This window comes from Pleurodeles waltl, chromosome 1_1 (assembly GCF_031143425.1).
Source record: "Pleurodeles waltl isolate 20211129_DDA chromosome 1_1, aPleWal1.hap1.20221129, whole genome shotgun sequence".
Lineage (NCBI taxonomy): Eukaryota > Metazoa > Chordata > Amphibia > Caudata > Salamandridae > Pleurodeles > Pleurodeles waltl.
This window is the reverse complement of record NC_090436.1, coordinates 436,453,686-436,479,938: the sequence shown is the minus strand read 5'-3', so window position 1 is coordinate 436,479,938 and position 26,253 is coordinate 436,453,686. Positions and strand designations below refer to the sequence as shown.

The 26,253-nt window shown below is 45.6% G+C and overlaps 1 protein-coding gene across 3 annotated transcripts in view; it reads left to right on the top strand.

The window, feature by feature from the left end:
- The window catches only part of LOC138284953 (baculoviral IAP repeat-containing protein 1-like), a 472,954-nt gene that overhangs the window by 398,312 nt on the left and 48,389 nt on the right, over nucleotides 1-26,253 (top strand). For all 3 annotated transcript variants that reach the window (XM_069224320.1, XM_069224310.1, XM_069224328.1), the window contains one exon: nucleotides 13,157-13,243. In XM_069224320.1, coding sequence (XP_069080421.1) covers nucleotides 13,157-13,243 — 87 coding nt within the window. The remainder of the gene's footprint in view (nucleotides 1-13,156; nucleotides 13,244-26,253) is intronic.

The following is a 26,253-nucleotide window of genomic DNA, read 5'->3' as shown; positions in this document are numbered from 1 at the left end:
CCATCTGAATTCCCCTTCACCACAGGTATGAAAACATCTTGTGATGCTTCGTCAGAGCATGCATGCCCCCTACATTCCATGATATTATTTTTTAATTCAGTGTGGATGTCATTGTTGTGTCATCCAATCTGACTCCGTAGGCTCCTCCTATCACACCACCAATTATACGATCATTGAGGACACAACTCCTGTGAGAGTATAACCCAAACATTTCCCAACACATATCCAACAGCGGTCATCCCAACTACCGCTCCTCATGGTAAGCAGGCGAAAACCTCCCATCCAAAATATTCAAACAGTTATCCATGCCTGCAAGTGTACCTGCTTGCAAACAGTTAATAGGGGTCATGGTGGCTCACAAACCCCCGCCCGGCACTTCCCACCCAGCATGTGATATTAAAGGCTTAACATTGGCCATTGGGGGCCCATGGGCAGTATACTATCCCAGCAGCGTTTTCTGAGTTCAGTCTCTTGGTGTTACTCGACCTTCTTTTAATAGTCTCTAGCCCATATGATTTCATCAGCAGTGCCCAGAGTCACCACTGGCATTGCAGCCCCTAAGTCCCCAGGTGTACAGGACTCAATGTCAAAGTTAGGGTCTCTCTCAGCTGTTATATCTGGTGGAGATGTAGTGTTTGCATCTGTGCTACTCAGAGGCTCAGCCACTATCACCCTCCTACATTCCCGTCGGGTCTCCTCCACTGTGGGGACAGATGCGGTGTGCAAGTCATGTCTACATCGTGAGCAGGTTCTACACTTGCCAGCACTTTGAGGTCCTCTTTCTGGGCTGGGGTGCTGATCATCGAGCCAGGACCATACCTCATCAGGGGTAAAAAAAACTGTGTTTTTCCTGCTGTCAGGACTCTGAGGCAAGAGGGAAATATCATTGAGTGTAGGATTCCCAGCTGACAAAGTTTTGCTTTGGCATCCTTAAAAGTGGATCATTGGCATTGGAAAAATCTTGGAGGATGCACACTACACAATGTTCAACGCAGAGGTCCCATTTCTTCCTTGCTTGGCCTAAAATATGGTCTCTGTCTTTGTAGTGTAACAGTCTTGCCACCACCAGTCTCAGAGGTGCTCCAGGGGATGGAGGGCATACTGGCACTCTATGTGTCCTTTCTAGTGCAAAGAATTGTGAGAGATGTTCAGACACAACCTCCTCTCTTAGCCATCGCTCCAGGTACACCACCATGATCCCCCCCCGTCCACTCACTCCGGTGAGGCCAGTCACACGAAAATTGTTGCGATGGAATCTATTCTCAGTATCTTCTACTCTCTACTCCAAGTGATGTACCTTCGATTCTATTGCTGTAAGTTTGCTGGTCACATCCCTCAGGGTTGGCATAATGTTTTGGATATCTTTTTCAGTAGAGATGACTCTGCCTGCTAAGCATCGGTGGTGGTCACAGAGGATGTCGTTATCTATGGCCAGGAAGTCAATTTTGGCCTCCAAAGCCTTGTGGGAGGCCTTTATGGCCTGCAGTACATCCCAGAGCGTGGAGTTAGTCAGAGCCTCAGAAGGAACAGGCAATATGTTGCGATCATGGTGGGAGTGCACTGTCCCCTCTAACAAGTCCTCTTCTGCCATCTGATCCTTTCTGCAAGCTGTCTACCCCATAGCGCAATCGAGGGGGGAAACTGTCTTCTCCACCTGGGGGTGCCTAACTTATACGGGTCAGGGGACCACGCTTGCAACTCAGAGGCGCCCCATTTGTTGACTCCGCACAGTGGCAGGAACTTTTTCACACTCAGGATGAGATAAGAAAATAAAGAGGGGGATTGTAGGAGGCTGGCCTGGTTTATAGTGGGTACCTGATGGTACTTACACCTTGTGCCAGGTCCAGTTATCCCTTATTAGTAGATTAGTAGTGTTCTAGCAGCTTAGGCTGATAGAGGTAGCTATAGCAGAGCAGCTTAGGCTAAACTAGGAGACATGCAAAGCTCCTACTAAACCACTTATATCATATAGCACTATATCATTAGAATCACAATACTCAGAGTTACTAAAAATAAAGGTACTTTATTTTAGTGACAATGTGCCAAAAATATCTCAGAGGATATACTCCCTTAGGAGGTAAGTAAAATACACAAAATATACCCCCACAAACCAAAATCAGGTAAGTAAACAGTTAGAAAAGTAGTGCAAACACTGTAGAATACAATAGGATGCAAAAGGCCTAGGGGCAACACAAACCATATACTAAGAAAGTGGAATGCAAACCACTTAGGGACCCCTGGCCTAGTGTAGTGTGTAGAGGGTCGCTGGGAGTGTAAGAAAACACTAAGGGTGTCCAAGATACCCCACCCCAAGACCCTGAAAAGTAGGAGTAAAGTGACCCTACTTCCCCAGAAACACACTAAAGTCCGGAGATTCTGCAAAGACCACAACAGACTGCAAAGCACTGAAGACGGATTCCTGGACCTGAGGACCTGTAAAGGAAGGGGACCAAGTCCAAGAATCACGAAAGTGACTGGAGGGGGGCAGGAGCCCACTAAACCCCGGATGAAGGTGCAAAATGGCTGCCTCTGGGTGGAAGAAGCTGAAGATTCTGCAACAACGGAAGATGCCAGGAACTTCTCCTTTGCACAGAAGATGTCCCACGGCGTGCTGGAGGATGCAGAGTTGTTTCCACGCAGAAAGACCGCACACAAGCCTTGCTAGCCGCAAAGGTCGGGGTTGAAGAAAATGGGTGCTGCCCGGGCCCAGAAAGGACCAGGAGGTCGCCCCTTGGAGGAGGAGACAGAGGGGGCGCTACACAGAGAGCCCACGCAGAAGCCGGCAGCACCCGCAGAAGTACTTGAACACGGGTTCAAGAAAACTGAGCACAGTGGTCGTCTCAACACTACAAAGGAGGGTCCTACGAAGCCGGTGGTCAACTCAGTGAGTTGAGCAATGCAGGACGGAGTGCTGGGGACCTGGGCTGTGCTAGGCACGAAGGATTCCTTGCAAAAGTGCACAGAAGCCCTAGCAGCTGCAGTTCACGCAGTACACAGGATTACTCTCTGGCGTGGGGAGGCAAGGAGTTACCTTCACCAAATTTGGACAGATGGACCACTGGACTGTCGAGGTCACTTGGATCCAGCTCCTGTGTTCCAGGGATTACACTTGTCACGATAAAGGGGGACCCAGAGGACCGGTGAAGCAGAAGTTTGGTGCCTGCGTTAGCAGGGGGAAGATTCTGTTGACAGTCAAGAAAGCCGGCAGGATTTGGCGCTACAATGTTGCTGGTAGTCTTCTTGCTACTTTGTTGCAGTTTTGCAGGCGTCCTGGAGCAGTCAGCGGTCGATCCTTGGCAGAAGTTGAAGAGGGAGATGCAGAGGAACTCTGGTGAGCTCTTGCATTCGTAATCTGCAGAGAAGCCCACAGGAGACACCCTAAATAGCCCTCAGAGGAGGAATGGCCACCTAGTCAGGTAAGCACCTATCAGGAGGGGTCTCTGACATCACCTGCTGGCACTGGCCACTCAGAGGCCTCCATTGTGCCCTCACACCTCTGTATTGAAGATGGCAGAGGTCTGGAACATACTGGAGGAGCTCTGGGCACCCCCCATGGGGTGGTGATGGACAGGGGAGTGGTCACTCCCCTTTCCTTTGTCCAGTTTTGCGCCAGAGAGGGGGCTGGGGGATCCCTGAACCGGTGTAGACTGGCTTATGCAAGGGGTGCACCATCTGTGCCCTTCAAAGCATTTCCAGAGGCTGGGGGAGGCCACTCCTCCCCAGCCCTTAACACCTATTTCGAAAGGAAGAGGGTGTAACACCCTCTCTCAGAGGAAATTCTTTGTTCTGCCTTCCTGAGACTGGGCTGCCCAGACCCCAGGAGGGCAGAAGCCTGTCTGTGGGTTGGCAGCAGCGGTAGCTGCAGTGGAAACCCCAGAGAGCTGGGTTGGCAGGACCTAGGGTCCATGCTGGAGCCCCGGGGATGCATGGGATTGGCACCCCAATACCAGATTTGGCATGGGGGGACAATTTCATGATCTTAGACATGTTACATGGCCATATTCATGTTACCATTGTGAAGCCACATATAGGTATTGACCTATATGTAGTGCACATGTGTAATGGTGTCCCAGCACTCACAAAGTCCGGGGGAAATTGCCCTGAACTATGTGGAGGCACCTTGGCTAGTGCCAGGGTGCCCTCATACTTAATAACTTTGCACCTAACCATCACCAAGTGAGGGTTAGACATATAGGTGACTTATAAGTTACTGAAGTGCAGTGTAAAATGGCTGTGAAATAAGGTGGATGTTATTTCACTCAGGCTGCAGTGGCAGTCCTGTGTAAGAATGGCCTGAGCTCCCTATAGGTGGCAAAAGAAATGCTGCAAGCACATAAGGATCTCCTGGAACCCCAATACCCTGGGTACCTAGGTACCATATACTAGGGAAATATAAGGGTGTTCCAGTGTGCCAATCAGAATTGGTAAAAATGGTCACTAGCCTGCAGTGACAACTTTAAAGGCAGAGAGAGCATAAGCACTGAGGTTCTGGTTAGAAGAGCCTCAGTGACACAGTTAGGCACCGCACAGGGAACACATTCAGGCCACAACTATGAGCACCCAGTGAGACAAGCAAAAACAAACTGACACACAAGTAAAAAATGGGGGTAACATGCCAGGCAAGATGGTACTTTCCTACAGGGATTCCCTTCAAAATTCACTTTCCTGGTGATTGTAGGTGACTGGGTCTGCAGATGCTAGGTCTTTATTGAGAAGCAGCAGCTGGAAGGGGGAACTCCACTTGTGATCTGCCAATAGAGGTAATCTGATCTTTGAGGGGGTTCCCACAGGATGCTTGTCTCTCTAGGGTGCACTCCACCCAGGTGCCAAAGGGGCCATAGCATCAGGTGCATATATCGTTCAGGCATCCCCATGGATATCAGAGGAGCTCTCTATGCCCGGCTCAGGCACAGGGCCACTCTCACTGTGGGGCCCTAGTAAAGGTATTGCAGTGTGCCTGGCAGTTTCTTCTCCTCTCAGGGATGCTCACTCAGTGCCAGGGAAGAGGGACTAGTATCACTTGCCTGTTGCCTCCCTCCTGCTCATCTGTATGCCATCCAGCTCTGCTGGGCAGAATGGTGGCATTTGCAGGAGCTGCAATGGCAGCACGGCCCAGTTCTAGGCACCCTGCTCTGGTCCCCCTGGGTGCCACTTGTCATGCAGCAACTGCCTCCACCAGGCCCTCACTCAGGCTTTACCATTGGAATCCAAGGAGCCAGAAGGAACCACACCCCTACCGTTCCCCCAGACCAGCTCCGCATGCACAGGCCACCCCAGGATCAGCTGTCGAAGTGCTCTGTAGGTGGCACCCGGTGGCAAGCCGTCACCTTGGGCAATCTATGTGAGGCCATTCTGTCAGCACCCACCTCGTCATTGACCCGCCTCCTCGCCTCCAGTGGCGACACTCATAGGGCCCATCCAGCAGGAATTGCAGACTAGTGTGTGAGGCTGGGCAGCGTCACCCGTCCGCCACCCAGCAGACACCTGCCAGGCAGTCCCTAAGCTCTGTGTGGCTCGAAGCCCCCACCAGCGAGAGCAGCACCAGCAGCTCAAGGCAGCGCGTATATCCTGGTTGCCATTTTGAGTGAACCCGAGAAGTCAGGCTGGGAGGCTCCTCCTCGATCTGGGGCCTCGGGACATAGTCCTGGAAAGTTGCCACCTGTGATCGAGATGCGGGATTCGTGTGCTCAAACTGGGGGCTTCCTCTGCCAGATATAGGGGGCAGGATGAAACCAGATGGGGATCACCAGCGGGAGCGCTGCAGAGTGCTGCCTCCTCCATTGGCATTAGGCGTCGCCTCCTTCCTACCCTGTCACTGCTGTTTCAAGTTTTTAAATATTTAAAGATTTTCTATTCAGATTAGCTTTTCAGCATTTTATCACTAAAATGTCCTGTAAAGTGCACCCTTTGGGAAAGCCCAGCTGAACCATGTATTGCAGTCACACTCACATGCTGTGCTCACTCGTCCTTCAACCTAATCAACAACATTCACGACCCACCACTTTCAAAAGTCACCAGCCACCACTAGCTGAAACATACATCCTAAATAGGGAGGATGGTCTGAATTACTTAGATCGATGGCCTGATGTCCTTCAGATTGTTGGTCTAGGGATTCCAACTGCAGAGCAATTTAAGGCTCATTCTGAGGAAAGATAACGGTTTTTGGCTAAAATGATTTTATTACATTGTGGATAATTTCCAAATAATCAAATGCAATAAATGTATTGGCTTTGAATTGGAACAATCCCTGCAGTGTCTGTCAAATGTAGTAGCATCAGTACAGTGGAGAGGCACGCACACTACACTACGCTATGGAGGAGAGGAGGAAGAGGCCGAGCCTGTTACCGCTGCCACCGCCGCTGTTGTCATTTCTCGCCACGGCTTCTGCTCACCGCGGCTGTTGCTAGCAGCTCCGCTCCGCTCGTCTGGGATTTTAGAATTCTAGATTACTTCCTGACCACTGCCCAGCCACCGATAGCGCTGACAGCGTTTCCGACAGTCGTGGCTGTGGTTTTAATTGAGGTAAGTACAACGGACACAGCGGATACGGTGCCGCTGTTTGCCTGCTAGTGCACAGTGGCAGTGCACAGTGTGCCACCATCGCTGCCTAATGACCCACAGGAGGGTCTGTGATCTTGGTGGCCCGATAGGAGCGGAGGCCGGGGCCAGGTAGAGGCTGGAACTAAAGGACAAATTGGAGGTGTTCAAGGGCGTTCAAGGGCGTTTGAGGTCAGAGCGTGGCTTGGAGCTTGGCTTGGAGCTTACTGGGGGGACCTCATGGTGTGGAGCTGGTGTTGATGTGGTGGCCTAGGTCTTGCCTCTGAGTAAGGCCATTCTGTGTTTTCCTGTGCTCCTGTGCTCCTCTGTTCCCTCCGTATCATTGTTCAATCTAGCAGCGAGGAGCAGCAAGTTGCTGAAGGTCCCTGTGGAGTTCAGGCTACAGCAGACTTTGTGAAGTTTGGGAAAAATTCCCCCAGAAAGTGACCATCTACAATTAGATCTCGGTGTAATCTGTCCCTGTGCCTTTTTGAGGTCTTGTGTGGGGAGTATCGCCCTAACGAGGGATATATATAATGCCTGCGAGTAAGGCGAGATCACGGGGTGGTGGTGGAAAAAGGGGACCAAATCCACGCCCTAAGGCAAGAGAGTCCATGGAAGAATACCCATCGCTAGGATCACCGCCGTATGGAGATCAAGCAGGAGGAGGGGAGCAAGTACTTCAGCTATCTGGATCAGGACAGGAGGAGGCCTCGAGCGTTAATAGAGCTGATAGAGCTGCCATGGATAATCATGAAAGATCCTCAGGAACTCCACTTGGAACATCTATTAGAGATTTTGTGGGGCGATATTTTTTTTTTAAAAACACCACACATCACAGCTACAGTTATCAAAGGGGAGTAATATGGTCGATGCCAATCAGAGTGTAAGGGAGCATTCTGAATTTTTTGAGGAATGAGTTCCCGATTTCAGACTTATTGCAGACAGAGGACTTGTTATTAGTGAGGAGGTCAGAGGAGGATGGCGGGTATGAGGGGTTGGTGGAACCCAGGCAATCGTCATCCCCCTGCATCTCATCCCAAGAAAGGGATAGTACAAACTTTGAGGAGATGATACCGCTGGCTTTGGAGAGGGGGGAGATTTTTGGAAGGGGGTTGGGGGGGCACTGCAGAAGGAAGTAAAAAGTTGGATATATTGTCATCGTCACCTATTTTGGGTAAACATTCTGCATCTGCATCTGTTTTTGATACTACTGCTGTACCAGCTGAATCGTTATTGGAGGTAATGTTCCTAATGCAGAAGACTTTGCAAGCAATCTTGAAAGTACTGACTGTAAACAATAGTTTGAAGAAAGTACATAAAAATCCACTGCAAGGGATAACAGCAGAGTTAAAATGTATTAATAGCAGTATGCCAACCCTAGTACACCCAGTGCTAGAAAAAAGAGATCAAGAAACAGATACTCGTGATATCCATGATACCCGGGAGTCCAGTAATGAAGGAGGGGAAATAGATAAAATACAGATCTTAGACCAAGCGTCAGTATATGTCTCTAAACAAACAATGCTGGTGATGAAGAGGAATCATAGAAGCGGGAGGAAGGGTTATGGGTTTAATAGTTGTCACTATAAACTTCGCTGTAGGAGGCAAAGTAAGCAGAGTAAACAAAGGAATGTTGGGAGGAAAACTTCTGTAGGGAGCGTGGGAAAGATAGACTAGGCCAATACACCAAGGATAGAGCAAGGACAAGGGTGGGACGTTGCAGCCCTAGAGCAAGGGGCCACGCTTCAAAAGGTACCTATCGTACCATACAGAGAAGTTAGCCAGCAAGAAAAAAAGAAGGATGTCACTCATAGAACAGCTAGGGGGATGGAGATGGAAATAATGGAACCTAAGGGCCTCGAGGAAAAGAGGGAGTGGGAGAGCCGTAGCAGAAGTAAATGTAGGTGGATCTATCTAGCACCATGGGGAAGAGAGATTGGGAGGAAAAGGCATAGAAAGCTAAAACCTTTGAATCATACCCGACTCCTAGAAGTTATGGCCCGGTGTCCAAGTCTATGTGAAATTGAGTCAGATGACATAAAGCAAATTGGATTCATATTAAGCACAAAGGGGGGAAGAGGTGACTAAAGCACTCTTCTACTGTGAATGCATTAGACGTTTGGTACTGCAAGCAGAGGCAGAATTAGGGAAGGATGGTATAAGATTAGTACAACAAAGAGAGTTAGGGTGCGAGATTCAAGAAGGGAGGGCCCTTATATGTCATGCAGAATTGTTCCCTAACCAAGTGCAATGTAACTTGTTATACAATAACAACCGAAGAAGGTGTGTGGATGGAAACAATGGGAGGTTAACTGTAACTGTTGCTACTGGAAATAATGACCCACAGTGGAGGAATTGTCCTAAGCTCTCTGTATACCCTTGTGATAATTATAGGAGGGGTGAATTAAGTGTTGTAGACTAGGAGTTAGGCTCACCGCACAGCCATTTGATTTTTTCCTGGAACCTAGGAGGTTATAAAAAGCATTTAAAACAAGACTTATTTTAAAAAGAGCTTGGAAAGTATGATATAGTGTGTTTCCAGGAAACTTGGTTGTGCGACGAACCCGATCTAGTCGATGGTTTCATGAGACTCTTCAAGGGAGCAATACAGCAAGGGTTAGGTCGTCCATCAGGCGGTCTAATAACCTTAGCCTCAACAAGAATAGCAAATAAGTTTATAGAGCTCGAGACTAAATGCCGGTGGCTACTGGCAGGCCAGGTGGATCTCTATAATGCAATTGGAGGAGCTGTACGGTTAATAATAATTAATGTATAAATACAACCGGGGAAAATGTATGATTATGATATTCAGCTGGGTCTGTTTGAGGAAGATCTGGAACTATTAAGTATTGGTAAACCAGGATATCTGACCCTAATGTTGGGAGATTTTAATCACAAACTTAACCCCAATAGTATTGATAAATTGTATAAGGAATTATTGATAGTTGCACAAATTCCAAATAGCATCTACCCAAAATTAGAATGCTCTGCACGTGATTTATCCCTAGTAAGACCTTTAGGATCCCAAGGTATGTTCTGTCTAAATGGTCGAATGAAGAAGGACCGCCCGGCAAAACAGACTTTTCGATTAGACAATCAGACTTGCCCCATTGATTATGCTTTTGTAAACGCGTGGTCCTTTGGAGAAGTGCAGGATTTTGAAGTTGAGCATATAGAGGGCAGGGATCACTGGGCACTTCAATTAACAATACAATCAACTGATAAAAATCAAAGAGAAAAGGCAGTGATAGCACTAGTTGAGAACCCTCGTAGAATAACGACCCGTTTGACAGAAAGCAGTCTAGAAGTACTTAATGAATGGATAGTCAATTATCCAAACTTTCCATTGGAGGAACATCCTAGAGATGCGTTTAAAGGTTATAATAAGGGCATTGCGTTAATGGTGGATTGCCTAAAATCGACATTTAAAAAACAGCAAGTGGGAAAGATGAAGGGAGAACAATACAATATTAATAATAGTGAAGTATGGTTTGATTGGGAATGTAGGAGTAAAAAGCAAAAGATTCGAAGATTAGAAAGGGAATTTAGGAAAAGACCTACTATCGACATAGAAGTGCAGCTCTGTCAGGCAAAATTGAGATATAAAACATTCATAAGACAAAAGAAACGGGAATATATCAACAGAAATTTGGACACAATGATTGAATTGATAAGAACAAAGAATATTAGGGGATTCTGGCAGTTGGTAAGGGAGGGGAAAGTATCAGGAACCATGCGGTGTTTGGTTGGGGAAGAGGATTGGTGTAAATATCTGTCTATCGTATAAAATGGTATTGGCACCGATGAAGGACATGGTGTCATTAGGAAGATGGGTGAGAATATGAGATTAGCTTTTGCCCCACAAAAAATAAAAGAAACTATTGCAGCACTTAAACTAACTAAAGCGGCCGGCCCGGAAAATCTCCCAGCTATAATAATAAAAAAAAATATTGATTGGTGGTCTACATTTTTTAATGATACATTTGGGAAGATTCTTGATCTCTGCCATTTTCCAGAGAATTGGAAGGGAGGCGTGATAAGACTTATCCATAAGAAGGAAGACCCAACACAACCTAAAAATTATTGGTTGATAAGTTTATTAGATGTAGGTGAAAAGGCATACACAAAGATATTTCTGGGGTTAATTAAAGACTGGGCAGAGGAAAATGATTTGATACCTGTAGAAGAAGGCGGATTTAAGGTAGGGCAATCAACAATAGATCATTGCTTTAGTTTATGGTCTTTAGCAAAAAAATCAATGGAAATGCGAGGAAGCCTGTACTGCTGTTTTGTGGATTTTCGCGCCGCATTTGATTTGGTAGATAGAAATTTGCTATGGAATATGTTAAGACAGTTAGGGATTGAATTGAATTTATTATATCTCCTTCAGGGCCTGCATTCGCAAAATTGGGCCCAATTAATTTTAGACACGAGTGGCTTGCTGTCAAAAAAGATTCCTATAAAGATTGGTTTGCGCCAAGGTTTTGTGTTGGCACTAATATTATTCACATTATTTTTGTCAGATTTGCCTGGGTTGCTGTGGGAGGTCAAAGGCCTAAGCCCAAAAACGGATCGTGTACAGTTTTCCTGCTTATTATATGCTGATGATTTAGTGATAATGGATATGACGGAGTTAGGTCTACAAAGGAAATTAGAGGTGTTCCACTATTATTGCCAAAAGAAAAAAATGGTCGTAAATTTAGAAAAAACAAAGATTATGTCTATAGGGAAAATGAAGAGTGATTTTGTTTACCGGCTAGGAGGACAAAAATTAGAGAAGGTAAACAAATATAAATACTTAGGTATGTGGTTTGACTCAGACCTGAAATGGAAAGATCATATTGAAGCCTTAAAAATAGAGCTTTATCATCAGTCTGGGGATTGAAACAATTTAGTAGTAAATATGGGAGTGCTTCCCTCCAGCCAGTTATCTCTGCTTTTAATGCAATGGTACGTCCCCAATTTCAATATCGGGTGGAAGTCCTAACACTATCAGGAAAACTAAATTGGGAGACAGAAGAAAGCTTTTGTATAAAGCGTCTGTTATCATTACCTCCGTCAAGTATGTTACAAGCTATAAGAGCAGGATGCCAAATGACGGCATGGACTTATCAGGGATTACAAGCAACACTGAAGTTTTGGTTAAGCGTGAGAGATGAGGGGATTTGTAAAATCGCAAGATTGTGTAAACAAGAAATAATAACAAGTGAATTATATTGGGCGCTACAAGTGAGAGGATGATTAGAGAAGATCTGTGTTCTCTTAGGCTTACCTGGCAATCAGTGGCGTGGTGCACAAATCCCAAAACAAAATCTACGTGCAATAGTGAAGGAAAAGGCAAGAGAAATAGACCTGAAGTATTTAGAGTGTAAAATATCAACCCAGGCTATGGTAGGGGGATGGCGGCACCTGGAAAACTTTCACTATATAGAGGCCCTACCTAACTAAAAATTAAAGGATGCAGTGTTAAAATTCCGAATTGGGCTGAATCCAGGCTATATGGACCCTAAAGCAAAATTGTTTCTTAAGGATCCTTGGGTGTATGTACATGTGGTGTACAACATAAATTTAGCATGCAACACCTACTTCTGGATTGCTATTGGTTTTTAGAGGTGCGTAAGAGGTTTTTAAAACCAGTTTTTATGGAATATAATATTATTAACCAAGTCCAAGCACTTAGATTATTAATAGACATGAGATTTCTGAATGTAACTTGTGCACTAGGCCAATATTTAATAGGATTAAGAGGGGTCTTAACTGAACTTACAGTGCCAGGTACATTGTAGGGAGGAAAGATGAACTAAGAATTTGAAATGGCACAAATTGATTGTTTTTAAACTGGATGATGGAAATATGGAAATTCTGCCATGTAAAATGTACAGCACTTTAAATAGGAAATTGCACTTTATGTCATTATAAGGATGTGAGTCTTGTTAAAACTGTATATGGGATGATTTGTTTAGTATGTAGTACTTTTAAAGATTTACAAGGAAATGAAATTGGTCAATGGTTAAAATAACTTAATGAACTATGTATGTCGTGTTATAGGTTTTTAAATCGGATTTTGTATATTTTTATTATTTTTATGCTTTTAATGTTTAAGCCAAATAAAAGAATTTATGAGTTGACTTGACAGTATCAGTGCATTTTCATTTTATTTTTTATTTTACTGTTGCTCTCAGATAGGAAATAAACTGTATAGACAGAGTGACCAAATAATTCCATTTTACCCAACACTTTGGGGTTGCTTCAAAGGAACCAAATGGACTAATGTGCCAATGCTCCATTGCACATTTTTATGCACTGTAAATATTAATTTTTACACTTACATATGAATAAATGCTTTTGCACTGGAGTAAGTTAGAACTCATAAATTAATTCAAGAACTACTCCTGTGAAACGGCGAGTGCTTCTGTCTGAATTCCAAAAAGCAAAGAAATTTGCTCCAAACGCAGGTGCAAACAAAGAGAGGTAAATTTCCAAGCTTCTTTTTGAGAATCGGGCCCATGGTTTTCTTATGACATAAAGCTGGCTGGTCACTCTACTTGCAGTCTATGTAATGCACTAATGCAATTTCGTTCATTTCCCATCTAATGAGATGTTACATTTTTTATAGGTGCAGCACTGCCTCGCTTTCAGTCACTTAAGGTTCTGGATCTCAGCGACTTGCAAGTTATGTTTGAAGATATATCAGGAGATTTTGGTATGTTTTAAATTGTATTTGAAAGGTAAAACTTCCTCAGTTAAAAATGACTTGAGTATCTTTATCAGATTGGATTATTCCACTGGTTCCTATTTGGAAAGTCCTGAATATCTGTTAAATTGCATTCAAAATGCCATGGTTTAAACTCCGACATATGCATCCTTAGAGTATTGTTTAAGTCACTGTGTAAGATCATATGATGAAGCAGGGCTAGATCACAGATTGCGCAATCAATCAACAAGATCAGAGCACAAAAAAACTACAGTCAAGAAGAGCACTCCATCTGCAGTTCAGGCGTTGGTCAGAAGTCTCTAAATGTAGATGAGTGAGATGAGTACCAGAATCCTCTCAATTCATACTAGAAAGGTAAAGATCTCATCCACATTAGCAGGCAAGTAACTCAAGGCCACTGTAAACCCAAGCATGCAACTCAAGGTAACTTTAAACTCAGTTCGTGAATTTACAATCTGGAATTCCACATTCTCATTAAAAACGTTCATGTGTTTATAAAGTTCTTTATTTATTTTACTTATTTTTCCTTTCATAGTAGGTGTTTCCTGTCCTGCACATAGGACTAGCCTGCGTCTTGTCCTCCAACCAGGCAAGGCCTTTCTCGAGCAGTGGTGTAACAAAGGCCCCTGCAGCCTCCGTGGTACAGGTGGGCCCTGAGCTGCAAGGCCCCCCCCCCCCCACAGCAGAGTACCCTGGCCTGAGAGCTCCTGAGTGAGTTCAGAGGGGGGGCTCCATGTACTTTGCAGGGGTGCCCCCTCAAGTTTCATTACACCACTGTTCTGAAGCCCACTCCAGGGCATGTGAGGTTCCTTGCCGCACTCTCTGGAAGCTTCCATCTGCTGATGCTCTCTCTCTTTCTCTCTCTCTCTCCCACTTTCTCTCACCCCTCACACTCTTTAGGTTTCTCCTGCACAGCACTTGTGCTGTGCTTGTGAAATCTATTATATTCAATATAATTCTTAAAAGGGACTTACATCCCGTCCTCGATTTTCATTCGTTTCTATGCTTGCCCCTTACTTGTCCTCCGTTTCCATTGGCTGTAGCATACTATTTCCTGCATTTACCTATGCTTGTTCTTTGTTCCTTGTGTCTTTGCTCTTATCAGTGTCTCAAGGCCCAAGTACTGTTTTCATATGCTTTGATGGAACTTCTTTCTTATGACCAAACATGTCAGCACCCCGCTTGACCCCTCCTCTTACGACCTCTTCCCCAGACACAGTAGCTTGTTTTTTTAGTTCGAGGAGGGATTGAGTTGGCCAGAATCACATGCTGTTGAGCTCACAGTGGGACTCAAATCTGCTTCCCCAGTTCCCAGTGTTCTTTGTTTTAACTTGTCGTCTTCAGCATCTCCAGTTATCTGTACAGCACGGCTGCTCCTGGGCCGGATCTACTTCTTAGCTCTATGGCCGCTATTATGTTAACAGAAATCCCTCCGCAAAACATGCTTGCCCTGTGTGCAATCATACAAGATGTCAAAAGTCTGTAAGGCTTTGATCGTAAAGCGCCTCTGTTTCTCTCACTTTGCGGTTTGTTGACAGCAGGCATCGCAAGCCAGTGAGTTGGAGTGTGCTCCCAGGCTGCTACGGGTGTGCAGGTTATCGGTCTCTTGGCCTTTAATATTCACCCCTCTCTTCTTCTTCCCGTTCCAGCCCGGAAATCTTAATCTCCGGGTCAGTCACGACTGGAAGCTGCAGTGCAACCTAGGATATAATGTGTGAATTAAGTCTTTTTACCCATTGAGTTTAATTGAAGATTGTGCTGTTTTGTTAGAGGGGCAATTGGCACAGACTTACCCAGATTTATTTTTTTCTCACCCTCAGTGTTGCTGTCAGGACTTTGCAAGTAACCCAACCAGCGTGTTCCAGTGGTCTGTGAGGCAATGTGTACCTTTTTTGATGGTGCTGGGCATGCACACATACCTCCGTTTTGTTTATTGTGGCCCCTGGTAATGGTTATGATCACTCACCAATGCGGCCCCCAGTCCTATGCGATGGATCAATCACCCACCTAGCATCTGTTCTTGGGGTAGCAGTGATGTCTCCAAGGGCCCAAAACTTAAGGTATACTCAATCTTGGCGCAGCGTCGGAATGGAATTGCGATGGCACCAAGAAGTGCTTCTTGTGATGGTAGTTATAACTGCGCCTTGTACATTTATTTATGCACTCTCTGCTTTTGACACACGGATTCATACTGCATTCACACTGCACCCGATGTGGGTTTTTTACAGTGTATAAATGGAGAGGGCCATTTCATTCCATTGGCGTAATTTGTGATTTGCAGCAGATGCATTGTGGCAAATGTCCAGCATGCTTGTCACACTAGAATAAAGAGGCAATATCTTCTCAGCTCGCCCTGTAACGATCCTCAAAGTCAAAACACAGGGTAGGTCTTTGTAGTGTTGGTGACCCTAGGCCCTCATGCTACCGAAATCAGAGACGTGGACACAGTAGCTGGGTAGTGGGAACTGGCCACGGGCACGTGCGCCTGGCCCCTTTTATTGACAGGGTCACCTGACTGGTGACGCCTGTGTTGGGCGGGTGTGGGGTGCACATGTAAGACCAGCCCTCAGCAGAGTGGCTGGCAGAAACACTAGAACGTGCCCAGCAGGACCCTACAGGTCTTCGTGGTGTACTTTTTATGAACTCATTTAGAGACAGGCTCCATATAATTGTAGTGTTTTTCTTAAGGATTGCCTGTGGATCGTGAGTGGTGGTAGTGCATGAAGATTTGAGTAGCCACTGCCATCATCAGGATCTGACTCCTATAACTTGTTTTGTTAATAACAGAACAAATAATTCATCAATACACCTGCAGGTGTGGGTTTGAAAAATCGCCTGACAGGACTGAGCCCCCTGTCGACACTCCTGTGTTTACCGAGTAACTAACCTCAGTGCAGTCATTTTTGTGGAAATGACTTTATTTTGTGGGAAAAGGACTCACTCATGTAGATGTTTTGTGTTTGGGAGGTGAGTGTCTTTTACAGACGTGCCCATTGTGGTGTGTTTTTTTTAGTTTTTTTAGTTTTTTTCAGAATGCTTCCCTGGAAATTCATTCCACCCGTTGCTTGCCATTGGTTTTCTGGTTTGTAACTCACTTTTGCTTGTTTGTGTTTCCACTATGTAATTACTCCCCAAGTTATTGCTGTTTCAATTTTGACCCTGTTCCTTGACGAGGCAAGGAAATGTTGTTGTTACCCTATCCTCTCCTTTCATTGTCCACTAAAGAGTACAGTAAGGCCGTATGCTCATGGGCTCCGGTGAAACTGCTGCGCTCATGCTGTACCACTGATAACGAACACTCGTCCCTGCACAGAAAAGCACACAATGTTACATCGAATAGCATTTTTATTTTTTCCAAACATATTTCATTCAGGATTACTATTTGCTGACCACAATGTTCCATTTATGGGAATGTAAAAGTTGCTATTCTAAAAAAACACTAAGGGGGTTATTCTAACTTTGGAGGAGGTGTTAATCCGTCCCAAAAGTGACGGAAAAGTGACGGATTTACCACCAGCCGTATTACGAGTCCATTATATCCTATGGAACTCGTAATACGGCTGGTGGTATATCCGTCACTTTACCGTCACTTTTGGGACGGATTAACACTCCTCCAAAGTTAGAATAACCCCCTTAATCTAATTCTGCCCAGACTTTTAGAAAATCATTCCAAAGCAGTCCTTAAATAGCCTGCATTTCAGGAAGATATCAAACGTTACTTTACATCGTTTCTTTCTTATGTCACAAGGTGACATTCAGTCACAACCATTGTGCTTTACTACTGCTATTTCCCTGACATCACTGCGAATCTACTCTAATATTTGTTAAATGCACAATACAGAGAGCATATTTGCATTCTAGTAGGCAAAGCATAGATACAAATACATCGACAGCGCAAATAAACAAGTAGGCCCCATTCTATCTTCTGCTTTAGGGACCTTCTGCAAACCTATCATTTCTATGTATTTGCGTCGGCCCGTTTTCCATTCCACTTATATAATAGTCAGTGTTGACTCAACCATTTCGCCACGTACATTTTGATACATTCTTTGTAACTTTCCTGTTCTCTGCCCACAAACAGGTTGCATTGTTTTAGTGTATATTTACAGCATTCTTTGTCATTAAACACATAGCCATGCTCTCTGTGTAATTTTCATGTTTCTCCTGCTTAGACAGATACTCGTGTGACTTTGACTCCGTTTCATCGTGAATAACAGGAAGTGTTTTCTCCACATGCTTTGCCAATATCATCAGTCCCTTTTGTGCTGCATTCCAAATGAGGTGGTCGCATTTGTTTGATGTGCACAGAAATACCAGTGAGCTTTTAAAACTTTTGTCATGTTCTCATGAAGGGTGTGTTTATTTAAAAACCTCGTCAGAATGGCCCATGCTTTAGATTTTGCCTGCTCAGCGCTTACTCTGTGCTTCTTTCCTCTGCCCGTTATCTAATCTCCCCATAGCTGCACCCAGGGCCGGCCTTTGGCATGTGCTAGCAGGGCCCACACTCAGGGCACAGTTTACCAGAGGGCTGCTGGAGTTTCCTGCAGCAGGCTCCCTATGATGATGTTGGTCAAACGATGTGGCATTCTCTAAGCAAATGCCAGTTCTAGCTGCACCCATTTCAAGTTTACTTGTCGGGTGCATTTTGTTTTCTTTGTCCTCCACCCTTTACCTAATATCCCCACTTTATAGTGCCACTAGTAACAGCAAAATATATTGGCTTTTTTCAATAAATAAGTCATAACGCTTTAACAGAGTTTCAGTAACATATTGCACAACTTCTCACTAAGGGCCAGATGTATCATGAAGGCCTTTTGCGATTCGGAAATAGCGATTTTTAAGAAATCTCTATTTCCGACTCGCAAAATGCCATGTATCACATTTGCGAATCGGTAATAGCGATTTCTTAAAAATCGCAAATGCTATTACCGAATCGCAAATTGCGATACCGGCCTCATTCGCACCTATGGCCTGTTGGCCTGGCCCATATCTGCAAATTTTTTGCATTTACAAAATTGCGATTTCTTAACCAGAAAACGCAATTTTGGAAATGCAAAACCCCAGGGTGCTGGGGGCCTAAGGCCCCATCTGCTGCACCCCAAATATTTTGGGGGGACATGTAAGGTGCACACATGCCAAAAGGGCATGTGTGCTTTACATGTACATTTAAAAAATGCATTTTAAATGCATTTTTAAATTTTGCACATGGTTACCAGCAGGTTCAACCTGGTGGTAAATAGCGATTCCTAAATGCCCAAATCGCATTTAGGATTGGCTTCATACATGTGCTAAGAAATCGCAAATAAGAAATCCTTATTTGCGATTTCTTATTTAGAGAGTCGCAATTTGCGACTCTCTAAACAGGATCTCAATTTTAAGGAATCGCTATTTTTGCGATTCCTTAAAATTGCGTTCAGAATGTCTTTCATACATTCTGAACTGGCTTTTTGCATTTGCAGACTGGCATTCGCACCGTTTGCAAATGCAAAAAACCTTGATACATCTGGCCCTAAGCTACAACTTACAACAAAACAGCTTACTATTAATCACATTGACAAAGTCATTGCATTTACCAATGCTTGTTTCATCTGTTTGTCTGATATTGCCGTTGTTTCCCTGTGTGCCTTGCTTATTAACTCAGTTTTTTGCTCTGTTTATCTGTTTGCCCGTTTCTTTCTGCTATCTCGCTGCCTCAGTCCCTTTTTTGCCTTTATCACTTGATATCCATTCTCTCACAGTTCCCTTCTGCTCATTGCACACTTTTTCTCTCTTGTTTCGTGCTCTCTTGTTGCTCAACTCGCTTCCAGCTTTTACTTGCTTATTTCACGCATCTCCTAATTCTCACTCTTATTCCTCAGCTCTTTTAAGCTATTTGCTCATCTCGTTCTTCCTTTCTTTCTCATTTTGCTCATGTTTCTGCTCTCTCCTCGCACTCATTTTTTCATTTTTCTTGTCTCACTCTTGTTTTTAACATTCTTGTTCTTGATGCCAATTTCACTCTTTACCCCTATTTCCTTCCCTTTTTCCTTTTTGTTCTCCTTTTTGCCTCCTTTTTCTCCCCACCCTCCCCTTAAAGTTTTTCTGCCTTCCTGTCTTTCTGTACTCTCCTGCTTTTCACCTCATGCACCCCCACCCAGGCCCCCCACCATCCTCTGATCTCCTCCCCCGCCCACACCTACTTAATGGCATCTGTAGGCACAGACGTGCCACTGGTGTGCCAAAGATGCATGAAAGGCAAGCCCATGTGCACCCTTCCATGCCCAACACCAGGAATTCTAGTCTTCCTGCCCCCAACGTTCTGCCGCCACAACCCCCCATGCACTCAGCCCCAGATGTTGCTCACTGCACTTCTGCTGCTCCACACAGTACAACATCATGGGGCTTTCTCCTGTTCCACCTACAAGTTCTCATTTACTCTCTTGAACTCTCCCACACCCTCCACTCACCACACCTGCACCAACAGCACCGAAAATGACTCACTCACAGCCACACACCCCAGACACTAAGTGCACCACTCTACTCTATCCTGCATATTCTTAAACACTGACCCACTCTGTCACCAAGCCGGCAACTGAAATCTGGGACCTGCTCCAAGACCATTCACTGGACCTATCTTCCTCACAGAAACCTGACTGATACTTGCATATGGCCCCAACATCACCTCCGGAAAACAAGATCACCATACACAACAATCCACATAAGTCCAGAGGCAGAATCTCTATCATGTTCAAGTACTCTCTGCTCTGCACTATCACCCCGGAAACTACCGCCAGCAACATGGAGCACATGAGCTTCAAGCAAACTTTGCACCCCTTGTCCTCAAATTTAGTGCCTTCATCCTCCTCAGAGATATAACTTTAACCTGGAAGATAACACCGCCCCAAACGCAACTGCCCTGCTCAAAGACCTGGAAAACCTCAGCCTCATCCAAAGTGTAAAAGGACCCACTCACACAGCCAGACAGCTAAAGGACTCAATATTTACCACCTTCTGTGATATCACAGTAAAAAGCCCTACTCCGATCACCTGGACTTACCACGCACTCATCAACTTCACCATTCCCATCTCGCATCACCACAGACCCACCACTTGCTGCGATTGGAACAAGGACTCAGAAGTGCCGTGGACTACGGTGCATTTAGAAGAGCAGCATATCACATCAACAGCCCCTGTGACTTCTGGAAGAGCAGCACAACACAGCAACTGCCCCTGTGGCTCCATCTCCAACTTATACAACTGGATCACTCCGTGGGCGGACACCTTGCCATCTCTTAAATACAAAACCACAAGAACCAGGATCCATTCTAGCTGCTACTTGGAGGAACTCAAGATAACTAAACGCCACTGCAAACAACTGGAGCATAAATGGACAATTAGCCAGGACAACGAGGAAAGAAGCACCTTCTAATCTGCTGTCAGATGCTACCACCAACACTCTGACGTTGCAGACAACTTGGCCATTGTGAAAGACTTCACCTCCCCAGCAGCCAGCTTTACCAGCATCACCCCCTCAAAGGACCTTTGCACCAAGCTGTCTCACTTCACCTTCAACAAGATAACCAGCAATGTACAACACCTTCAGTCCCCAACCAGGCCTTTTTAACATTGCAGCATGTCTTCCTATCTCAACCAACCATCATGGAAACACACTGAATGCATAGCCCACCATCACCATGGATGAAACTTCTACCATCATGCAGTCCATCATCTCTGTAACCCCATCCTACCCTTGCCTAGGCCAAGTCATCGTCAAATAACTTCAACCTATAATTTCAGCGCTCACCCTGAACCTGAATGTTTCTATCACAACAGCCATCTGTCTGGACACCTGGAACCACCCCATTGTATTCTCCCTCTGCAAGGAGCCTGTAGTAATGTTGTTGCAGATGAAAATAAGTTCACATGAAAGAGTTATCTTCAGTATTTAATTCCAAGTTTCTTCAAGAGATAAAAGGAACTCCAACCTCATCCTAGGCATCAGTACTTCCCAACAGTCTTGCTCAAAATGCTCACACAACTCAGGAAGAATCTAAATGCCACAGGAGGAGATGGAATATACCATACATAACAAATATACTACATATAATACCGTAACACCAAAGAATGTGAAATACAACCCAACACTAAAATAATACAAAATGATACTACCTACACTATTATTAGAAACTATGTACAGTACCAAATACAATACTAATACATCACAATACTACACAGCCCTTTGCAGACTCAATGACGCTAGACAACTACATGCCCATCTCCTTGCTACCATTGCCTGGCCTAAGTCCTGGATCAGCTGATCAACAAATGCCTAGCAATCCACCTCAATTTAAACCATCTCCTCAACTCCACTCAATCTGGCTTCAGACCAAACCACATAATAGAAAGAACCCTCATTGCTGCAAAAGGTGACATTCAGATGATCATGCATAGACACCACAGTCCTCATCCTGCTGGACCTCTCCGTGGCCTTTGACACCCTTTCCCACCCCATCCTATCCAACAAGTTCATGAAGCCAGTATCTAAGGACCCACTGTCTGTTAGATATGCTTCTTCCTGGCTATCCACACCCAGTCAGTCCTCCTGGCCCCCACTGCTTGGATACCCACAACCTCATCTGTGAAGTACCACATGGCTCATAACTCAGCTTGACCACTGGAATCACACACAGCTGATACTCCCCCTCTATGAAAAAACTCCCAACACCTGGCAAAGTTCTCTATCTGCATGACTGAAGCTGACAACTGGATGATAACCAACTGTCTCAAACGAAATCCCAGCAAAACTGAAATCATGATCTTTGATAGACACTGTTCATCATGGAACTCCATGATGGTCAGAAGAATTCGGACACATCCACACCCTCCACCTATGCCAATAATCTCAGCATAGTAGTTGACAGGCAACTCACCATGAATACCCAATTCAACACAATCTCTGCCTCTTGCTTGCACACCCTGAAGATGCTGAAGAAGATCTACAGATGGCGTTACACCAGCACACGCAGATCAGTTGCACAAGCAGATTGGAGCATGGAAGCACCCTTAACACCGGAATCAACACGCAACTGACAAGGCCACTCCAGATCATAAAGATCTCAGCATCCAGGATCACACTCAACCTACCTTGCTGCACAAACATCGCTCCTCACTTCAGAAAGCTCCGCTGGCTTCCCATACACAAATGAGCTCTATTCAAACTTCTGATGCACACCTTCAAAGCACTACTCAACATAGACACAGCTTACCTCAATAACCACATCAGATTACACATACCCACCAGACACATCCAGTCAGCCACACTCCTACTCGCACTTATTCCAAAATATGCATAACTGGCTTATAGGTTGTTGGAACAGAAAAGTCCTATGCATGGTGAAGATGTGTACCCCTGTCCTGAGTACCCAACTGCACTGTTGTCAGGATCCCTAAATACTGATTTCTTTTGGCTTAGGTGAACACAGGTGATGTGTTTGTGTCGTGACATTTATCTGTTGCACGGATTGCAGTCTTGTTGGACCAGGAGGGGTGCCGATAGGGCCCCACTCATAGTGGTGGAAGGCTGTTGCCGTCACCAGGAGTAAAACAGCATGAGCATGGTGGTGGCAGTATACAGTGTCGTGAGTAGTAGAAGTGAACAGAACATTTTAACCCTGTGCTGGGTGTATATGTACTTTCATGAAGTACAATACATGAAGGGTGAATTGTTGTACAGTATGCAGAAGGTGAGTGTGTGTACTGGCAGTGTGTGTGTTCGTAAATAACACACTCTTATTAAATAGTGGAGAATTTTAGTGCTGAACAGTGCGTGCAAAGTGAAGTGCTGATTTTGTTTGATGTGTAGTGCAATTAATTATCTTCAGTTTAAAATTGATAGTTTAACATCTGAAGTGTAGTTATTTATAAACCTATTTTAAAGGTTCCAATACCTATTTTAAAGGTTCCAATTAAGTCCTCAGTTGGAAAGTTGTTACTCTGTAGCTAATTTATAAGTGCTTGCTTAGCAACCATTTGAAAATAGTCTAAATGTGCTGGAAGCAATGACTTTCAGTGCTTTGTACATTTTTAAGGACTAACATATAACCAGGCCTTTGAACCGAACTCGAAATATTTAATTCAAAGAGTTGCTGCTGAGAGGGGCGTGGCCAGCAACTGATGCAGTAAGACACGTTTTGCTGGGCTTCTGCCCAACGACCTCACATCCCTAGCAATCCTGGAAAATAGCCCTAATAGCGTCAGACTCTCTGGTATTCCCCCTCTAATTAATCTGGGCCCCTGCTGAGAGCCCAGAGAATGGCGCAAGTGAACAAAGAGAGCCATTTGCCTCCCCTGTTACTGGAGGCCCCGGGCAGGCACAAGGGGCCGTGACATAATGGCGGGGCCCAGAACACGGAATGAGAAATCCAACTGAAGCTGTAGAAGTAGAGGAAGTCCTGCAGGTCGGAAAGAGAGACCCGAGTGATCCCGCGACCCTGGTTACCTGCAAGCAGGACTGTCCAGTGGCTGAGAAGACAGAGAAAAGCTGCAGAGTCCGCCGAGGCCACCTCAAGAACCGCACACCTGCAGCACAGTGACTGAAAGGGATGGCACAGGTGAGGAGGCTGGGTCACGAATCTGGCACCGCCAACGGAGACGAGGGGGAACAAAAGATTGCGCACACGGTGATCACAGCACATTAGAAACAATAGCAGACCCTTGGCCGCCAGACACGGAGTAGATCTAAGATGGCGCTCTGATGGTAGATGGTGAGAAAACGCATCGGGGAAACTAACAGCGCTAGAGTGACTTAGAAGACGTAGAGGAGGCTATCCCTATAATTCCAGAGACTAAAACACTGCGGAGCCTGTAGCCCAGCATTCAAGAGGACAGAGTTGAAGCACAGTGAAATACCGAGAACTAGAACAAGAACCCCCCATTGAGAGGAGTGCATGGCCTGGCGCGGCACTGTGTGCATTTGTCTGAGCACCATGATCATTTGAAGAGAACAAGGAGGGAGAAGGGCCCACCCAGATCTATGAGAACAGGACCCACGCTCAGACCCGCCAGAGTATTGCCACGTGGAGTGACTTGGAGCCCCCGACAGGTGGGGTTTTATTGAGCCACTAACTCGTACACTGCACGGTGGAGAGCGTACCCCAGCGACTCAGGCAAACTCAGATCCCGCCATAGGAGCGGAGGTGGGGGAGTGCCTGGGAAGCTGCCTGTCCTAATTGAGGTGCCAATGGGGGGGCAAATAACAAAGAAAAGGGATGGAGCAGGAGGAGCAGCTTAGGGCGGTGAGATGTTCTTGACAAGAATGCAGAGTGCGACAGAGTGCCTCAGCCGGACCCCACGCTGAAAGACATCCTGCAAGCCATCACAACTACGAGAGAGGCACTAGAATCCAAAATAGATGCACTGGGAGAAGCCCTCGGTATTCTTAAAGACAACCATCGGTGGTTGGCCAAAAGAGTCACCGTGACAGAAAAGACACTAACAGAACTTCATCCCGATGTAGTCTCCTTGCAGACCAGACTAACTACGATGGAGGCGAAGGTGCACACACTGGAACTTCCGGCAGAGGACAGCGAGAATAGGTCCCCGAGGGATAATATCCACATTTTAGATATGCCTGAAAGAGCAGAAGGGGGCAATGCACTATCTTACCTGGAGAGATGGCTGCAGGAGGAAATGGCACCAGAGGGACTCTCCCCCTTCTACATGTTGGAGTGGGCACATAGGGTCTTTGCAAAGCTGCCACAGCCTGGAATGCCCCCCAAGGCCTATAGTGGCTTACCTCTTACATTACCAAGATTGCGACTATATCCTGGCAAGGGCGCGAGTGAAACATGCGATAACTGGACAATCATATGGTGATAATCTTCCTGGACTTTACTAAGGCCATACAAAAGCAACAAGCGATGTTCATTGAGGCAAGACTGCGGCACCTGAATGTGAAATATGCCATGATGTTTCCTGCCCGCCTTCGAGTCTCCACGGATGAGGGGACGCACTTATTTCAATCACCCTGGGAGGTATGGGACTGGTATGACCTTCAAGAGCAGCCTGAGCCTAGCCGTGCACCTCTGCTGGAAAGAATCGCACAGAAGAAGAAAACCAAGAGAAAGGAATGGAGCCCTAATGGAGGCACATCAACTGAGACAGAAGCGCAGAAAGGTCAGCAGAGGGTGATAGAAACAGTGGCAGAGATGAGCAAGCAGAGAAGAGAAGGCACCAGCCCGACGGCAAAGAAGACAACTAGCGAGGCCTCCATTTATAGCAGAGAGGGTTCCTCTGCCCATTCAGAAGATGAGACTCCCAAAAATAGCCCCCAATATGGCAGATGAATGCTTCTGAGACCGCCTGATAAGTGCTGAGAGTAGCCTAGCACTTGAGGGTTTTTGGAGGGAATCCCCTACTCTCTATTTGTCCAAGAGGGGCACTGTCATGAGTGAACTAGCTGTACAGATGTTAAGCATGAATTGAGGACTAGGTCTTGGGATGGCCAGCTGATGAGATATAAGTGCTGCATGAATGGGCTAAGTTGGACAGAGATTATAGAGCAAGGCTGGGGGACAGCAATAAGATGTGAATGCTGGTGGGTGAAGGGGAAGTCGAGCGGGATGCAATTTGTTGACTGCAACCACCCCCTTAAAGTCAGTTGATGGATATCTCCACCAATATTAAACTAAGTGTCATTGTTTGGATGAGGAGGGGGGACCCACTTGTCCTGGGGATGGGGAGTTCTGGGGTTAGTTCTAAGTTAGACAGTTTTAGGGAATAGAACATCCTAGGTCACATCACCACTAGAATACTAATTCGGAGCTGCGAGTTCCCTGAAGAGCACTGGGTACAACTTAGACAGACAGAGATAGGGAGAGACAAGATTTCACATGGCAGACACCACAACCTATAAGATAGTTACTTGGAATAGTAAAGGAATGCATACCATGGCTAAGCGGTATAAAGTCCACTCTTATTTGCAATGAAGAGGGGTCCAAATTACCCTCCTACAAGAAGCA